Consider the following 7,034-nt stretch of genomic DNA (forward strand, 5'->3'; position numbering starts at 1 on the left):
CATCACTTCCTTCAAAAACCCCTTTCTTCTCCCATCAATTCGTACCATACAAATCCAATTTTTTATTTCTACATGCATTGCAAATTATAAGAAAGAGCGAGCTCCCTGTAAAGAAGAGGCACCAGAGCCATCAACGATCTCATCGTGGTTCATTTAGTTGAAAATGTTACTGTCCATGAACTCTCAGCAGACTCTTCTAGGGTCCAAACTCACCTCAAAATCAAACCTTATGTTCATATTTCTGTCAAAGTCTATCTATTTTTATACTAATAAATTGCTGAAGAGAACAAATCCCTCTTGAAACTCCTTCGTAGCTACAAAGAAAATAAAGCAACATCTAATTTTGACATGAACCAATTATTGATTTCCAGTAAGAAAGCGAATGAAAGTGCCGAGCCCATATTGGGTCGCAAAATACGGAGAAATTTCAGTAAAGCACTTGACACTGAGTCAACTCGATTGTGGAATGGATAAGTGATCGGTTTCTATGCTGATGAACTTTAACTAGGTTTTAGACAAGAGAAGAGAAACTCGGATAATACTCACCCCGACAAGCTAGTCCGGGGGCGGGGCGGGGGGAGGGGAGGGGGAGAGGGGACAAGAGGGGTTAGATGATTATCAAATTTGATTCGTTTCAGAAAAAACAGTGAAAGAAAGAAGCAGAGGAGAGGAGTCTGCTTTTCTTTTAAGTGATTCAAGTTAAGTTTAACAATATATTTGCTTTGTACCGTTAGTTTTAAGGGATGGGACTAAAACCATACACTTTTTATATACTTTAAGGACTATTACTTTCACTTGACATATAATAAGGAGCAAAATAATCCAGCCCCTATACATTAGGGACCATTTTGATCATTTCCTCTCCATTTGACTGGTTTGTGAAAAGGGCTTCTTCTTCTTCTTCCTTTTTTTCTTTGAACTAATAGGGGCTTCGTTTTGAATTCTTTCAAATTTGTGTAATATAGAGCTTTCAAAGAGAAGAAAAAAGATCCAATTTTATCTGGTATATGCAGAAAAGATTCAATTTTTATATTTCACACCGAAAAGGTTAAATTTTTACCTGTTATATGCAGAAAAGATTAAATTTTTACCTGTTATATGCAGAAAAGATTCAATTTTTACCTGTTATATGCAGAAAAGATTCGTCTATGCCACGTGGGGTTTTCAGAATGAGGTTGAACTGTTTCAGTGATAGTAAATTCTTCAGTTCCTCAACCCCTTTGGCTCCTATTCCCCTCCCTTCTCCAAAGTATGATTTAGTTCTTTTTTTTTTAAATATTGAAATTTTATATTGTTTTTAATGGGTTTTGCTTAATGCTTTTGAATTTTAGGGAGACACATCTTTGGTATGTAATACCAAATGAAGTGAAGGGTGAGTCTCTTTTGAACAAATATATGGAAATTTTATCACCATGTGAGAAAGAAAATGTGTTTAGTATGCGTGGAGATGAGCAGAGAAAAAGTGCTTTACTTGCCCGTACGTTGGTTAGAACCACCATTGCAAGATGTAAGAGGCAATGTTGAATTTATATGTATTATTTGTTTGTCATTTGCATTTTTCTTAAGAAAACTTGATTTCATGGAAGATGAGTTAGAATAAAATTTTAGGAAAAAAATGTTATATAAATGCAATTATTTATTCCATTGGTTCTTGAGCTGAGGGTCTATTGGAAACAGCTTTTCTACCTTCACTGAGTAGGGTAAGGTCTGCGTACACACTACCCTACCCAGACCCCATATGTGGGAATGTACTGGGTATGTTGTTGTTGTATTGGTTCTTGAGCCGAGGGTCTATCGAAAACGGCCTCTCTAGCTTCATAAGATAGGGGTAAGGTCTGCGTACGCATTGCCCTCCCCAAACTCCACTTGTGGAATTCCACTGGGTTTTTGGTGTTATTTGTTCCATTGCACAGTGATTTCATATGTTAGAAGCTTATTAGATGTTAATCAAGAATTGGAAAATGACCTGAGGATATGATACTGTCTTTTCTAATTGTTTCATTTCAGATTCAGCAATGTAATAGGTTATGTTATCATTATCATTACTGTGTTTGTGTGTTTGTATAACTTTTCAGTTGTCCATAATTAATTTGCTTTATGTGACATGCCATAGTAGTTGAAGAGAATTATAAGTTGTTTATAGCTCTGAAAGCGTTGGTTTTCCCTAGATCAGATAAATTCTTCGATCCAACCCATATCCCTCAAGTTTAGGAAGAGCATTCATGGGAAGCCTGAGGTTAGTGTGATTTGAGCGTTCAGTAGTTTTCCAGTTGTATGCTCGTATTTTCTCTTTATGTCGTATTTATGTGCCATTAACTTTATCTGGTTATGCCTATAGGTAGATTGGCAACACTGTGATCATTGTGAGCCTTCTCCTTTGCATTTCAACATCTCACATACATCATCTCTGATAGCTTGTGGCGTTACAATGAATTCTCCTGTAAATATTCTGGTCCCTCAAGTCAGTGTATACATACATTCAGCTGCATGGAAAATCACTTATAGTTTCATTAATAGATTGGCATCGACGTGGAAGCAAAGCAAAGGACAGTAAAGCACAATGTTTTGACTTTAGCTAGAAGATACTTCTCTGAACCTGAACTTCAAGTGTTGGCTGCTATTAAGGATCCCCATCTTCAACATCAGGAGTTTATCAAATTATGGACACTAAAGGTTAGTCTATTTGCTCAACAACAACACAACCCAGTAAAATCCCACTAGTGGGGTCTGGAGAGGGTAGAGTGTACGCAGACTTTACCCCTACCCCGTAAGGGTAGAGAGGCTGTTTCCGGTAGAGAGGTTAGTCTATTTGATTTCATGATTATTTTCTTAGTTTCTTTTACTGATGAGAATGTTTACTCAGCTCTATTTAACAAATTACTCCAATTGAAAATCTTAAAGAGTACCAATTCTTAGTCATTTTCATGGTTCGAAGGGATGTCTTGCTTCAGTCACGCAGTTTATGTGCCGCTTCATTTGTCTCCTGTATTAAAAAGGAGGTCATTCATTCATCTTTAGATGCTTCCAGTTCTTCCGGTTCTGTTTCACTAGACATTCTGCCCTTCATTTTTCTTGTTTGCTTCCTTTGGAAACATAGTCTTACAAGCTGTACTATTTTCTAGAAATTGAGTATATTTTCAGTCTTTTAGCAGTATAAAGCAAGTGAATGTTGTCTTAATGTCATGCACTTCTCTTACGCATATTTACCATTTTAAAAATGCAAACCGGGCATGGAGAGAAAGGATTGGGCAATTCCGCCGGTTCTGGAGCTTATCTTATTATTAAGGTGAAAGCAAAGGATTAGATTTTTCAGAATAGGGCATTTTATTTGCATTTTGCTTTGTGAACCCCTCCTATAGTAAGACTGGAAATAATAACCAGAACGACTGAGTTGGAGGAGCATATGTTAGAGCTCCCCTCACGTACAATGAAAATAGAAGATATTGATGTCTCACATTGGCAAAGAGGCTCTGAGTGATGAATGGAATAGAATAACCTTTTTTGTGGTAGAGTTCCACTAATTTACCAAGGGAAAGGGTTAACTTCTAAGGGCTAAAGAAGATTTATGTGAGTTTCTAGAAGGCATAAATTAACTTTCTCACTTGTGGGATTACACTGGGTTGTTGTTGTTGTTGTTGTTGTTGTTGGGATAGAATTGCAGCATTTAAGAAAACAAAGGGTTTATTTTAAGGAGTTTGCTTTCTCCATCTATTCTGGTTTATTTAGCAGTAACTTGTTGAGTTGTCGAGGAGGTTGTTTGTGAACCTGCAGTTCAGGTTCATTTTCCCTTGAAACTGTGCGGATTATATCAAAAGAGTAGCTTACACAAAAGAAATAACATGATTGTTGGTTTCTTGAAATTGAAACAAGCAGGTGGCTGGACAAGCAAGAGGAGGAGAAATAACAATTTTGTCATTAAATACCAACAATGAGTTAAAGGACTTTCAGGAAATTACTTATTATGTAAAAGGCTCTGTAGTTCATACAGAAGTCCCTCTGGAACATACATCCTATGTACTTCACCAATATTAGCTGGCTGCCTATGGACATCACTTAGGCCCACTACGTCAGTGCTTTGGTAATGTATAAAAAGTAGTAAAGCACAACCAAAAGTTAGCAGCGGCATACTATTTTTACAGAATAGAAAGAACCCCAGAAGTGCCAGATTCTTCATTGCTAGCTTTTAAGAATGTATTCACTTGCGGTCTATCTTGCTTGGATGTTGGCTTATGACTTCCAGGTGCATTTGTAGGAAGCAAGCATCAAGGTCAAACTGCCTCATCAATACACATATATGTTAAGGTTATGCTACAGCTAGCAAGGTTGTCTAGAGAAGGCTTTTATACCTTTTAACCTTCTATCTGCTTGAAAAATGTGTTATCTTTATTGATTGTATGATAGGTCGAAAGCAAAGGATCAAAGTTTTCTTGTTAGTATCTATTAAATTGAGCCTCTAAAAAAACAGATTGCTTGCAGGAGGCATATGTGAAAGCACTGGGGAGAGGTTTCTCTGGTGCACCTTTCAAGACGTTTACAGTTCGTTTTGGGAGTGGTATTGGAGAAAGCCCTCACCTCTCTCGATATTCAAATACTGAGGTATGACACAGTTACTTTTGAACAAGTTCGATAACTTTTTCAAATGAGCTTTCCTTAATCCAAAATAAATAAACTATCTCGAATGGGCTTACATTTGAACTGAAAAAGACAGAAATGTTATTGTTAAATGGCAATGGGTTAATTTGTACATACATACATAACTCTCTCTTGGTGTGCTATTAATAAGACATTATTGACTTGGAAAAAGAATGTCAAATGGTGATGTGTCGTAAAGGTGATTTGTAGGTTTAGCTAAGTTTTTCAAATTCAGCAAAAACAAGGTCATGCTAACAGAATCACGTGTAACATTAGCCAATACTTGAGCTCCTGAAACAGCCAGAGCGAGTGCCCGACAGGACACTTTCCCAATTTGCAATCTTTTTCCTGAATATTTTAACCACAATTCTGTTGCTTTCCCAATCTAATAATAGCTTCGTTCAAATAGAATATATATGTACCTCTGAGTTTGAGAGAATGCTTTTATTGATAAACATACTTTATTTCAGGCATCTGAAATATCAGTGGATATGTTTGACGATCCCAGTGATCTAACAAGCAATTGGCAGTTTATGCTCCTGGAGTTGGCCGGTTCACATTATGCTGCCATTTGCACAGAAAAGGATGTCACAAGTGAAGGTTAGCAAGTTATATATTACCTTTATGAAGTATAGAATTATAACAAAGAAGAACCCTTAACATGTTGAATTTTTAGGTAATAAGAGTGGTCCTATGAAGTTAACAGTCAGAAAGACGATTCCATTTGTTGAAGACGAGTGTGTTTCTGGAACAGAGGCAGTTCGTGTACTTTGTGGCTTTTAGATAATACATACTACATACCCCTTTCTCTGTTGAAAAGTTCCATCGATGCACTGGATGTCTATATATTGGATACAACATGGAAAAAATTGAATCTTCACCATGTTTGCCAACTTGGTCATTCTGTCTTCTTTTGTGGGTAGCAGTCTTTGTGTTATGACATGTCCACTGCATATTGGCACTAACATTCTTTCAGTTAGTATTTGTTGAAAGCAATGTGATCGTGCCATCTGAAATTGGTATTTTTTTCTTAGTAATAAAGGTTGTGTCAGGTCTAGTTTACTCGCAAATCAACTAATTCACTGCTTATCTGTCACCTCTCATCAGTATAAGTACCGAGTAACTCTATCTACAAGGCTAAAGTAAATGGGAAGAAAATCACATGACATTTTTTTGCCTTTGCTGTGATTTGAAACCTGGTCTTCCATGGTCCATTCAAACTTCATTGATTGCTAGGCTAGGTTCTAGGGATGGATGGCGTGGTGACAGTGACGTGGGCATAGCCGTTGCAACCTATACTAGCTGATAATCAGCACTAGCAACAGTGTTAAACACACTACTTAAATATATCCTTAGCAAATTTAGTTATCTTACATATATATTGCTGCTATTGCCTGTACTGAAGATATATCTCACCGTTGAGTTAATCTGCTGCTGTTTAAAATTACTGTTGTTATATGGCAGTATACCTCCCTAATGTACGTAAACTTTTGTCCATTTACTTTTTTCTCCCCCTTCAAACATCTAACCAGGCTTCAAGTACATGTATATATAATTATAGGAGTTAATATTCTTGACATTAGAAGCAAATGATGAAGGGGAGCCTTGGCGCAACTGGTTAAGTTGCTGTATGTGATTAGGAGGTCATACGTTCAAGCCGTGGAAAGTGGAAACTACCTCTTGTAGAAATACAGGATAAGACTGCGTCTAATAGACCCTTGTGGTCCGGTCCTTCCCCGGACCCGGTACATAGCGGGAGTTTAGTGTATCGGGCTGTCCTTTTTAGAAGCAAATGGAAAAGCAAGCAACCATGTATGTGGCAGTGTTTTTCTAATGAGGTGTTTGACCAAGAAGTAGATTCATATGATTATGCTCGCAAATTCGCAATATTACTGCTAACTGCTCAAAAACTTGGGGATTATCTTATAGCTTGTTTAGCCGTACTTCTTTTCGGCAAAATTGCTTCATTTTTGGCCAAAAGTATTTTTTTTCTCCTAAAGTTAAGGTGTATGGCCAAGTGTTTAGAAGGAAAAAAGTGCTTTTGAATAGAAGCAGAAGCAGTTTTTGAGAAGTAAAAAGTAGTAGCTTCTTTCCAAAACTACTTTTAAAAAAAGCATTTTTGAGAAAGTTAAAAGCTTGGTCAAACACTAATTGCTGTTTAAAGAACTTTTTATATTGATTAGCCAAACACAAACTGCTTCTTACCGAAAGTACTTTTAAAAATAATTTTGAGAAAAATACTTGTCAAACTAAATTTTAGAAGGGCCAAACATGCTATTAGTGATATTAAGCATTGAGGAGATGTTTTTTTTTTTTTTTTTTTGGGGGGGGGGGGGGGGGTTTCTTTAATTTTGTATGTGATAAAATTTCATATTCAATATTGGGCCAAAAACCTCCGGTAT

At 36.7% G+C, this 7,034-nt stretch overlaps 1 protein-coding gene across 18 annotated transcripts; it reads left to right on the top strand.

Annotated features, from left to right (window-relative positions):
• Positions 1–585: 585 nt before the first annotated feature.
• Positions 586–5,687, top strand: LOC107788171 (uncharacterized). Of its 18 annotated transcripts, none has more exons than XM_016609828.2 (9): positions 592–1,047; positions 1,136–1,249; positions 1,332–1,507; positions 2,169–2,236; positions 2,339–2,440; positions 2,518–2,673; positions 4,477–4,596; positions 5,103–5,232; positions 5,309–5,687. In XM_016609828.2, the coding sequence occupies exons 2-9, from the start codon at positions 1,149–1,151 to the stop codon at positions 5,413–5,415; spliced, it is 960 nt and encodes a 319-aa protein (XP_016465314.1). In that variant the 5' UTR covers positions 592–1,047; positions 1,136–1,148; the 3' UTR covers positions 5,416–5,687. The 18 variants fall into 18 exon arrangements, 16 of the variants coding, with proteins under 16 accessions (XP_016465314.1, XP_075110101.1, XP_016465315.1 ...); XM_075254000.1 differs by having other exon boundaries at positions 592–1,003; positions 1,105–1,249; XM_016609829.2 differs by having other exon boundaries at positions 592–1,003.
• The last annotated feature ends 1,347 nt before the right edge of the window (positions 5,688–7,034 follow it).

Source organism: Nicotiana tabacum, chromosome 5, assembly GCF_000715075.1.
Source record: "Nicotiana tabacum cultivar K326 chromosome 5, ASM71507v2, whole genome shotgun sequence".
Classification (NCBI taxonomy): Eukaryota; Viridiplantae; Streptophyta; class Magnoliopsida; order Solanales; family Solanaceae; genus Nicotiana; species Nicotiana tabacum.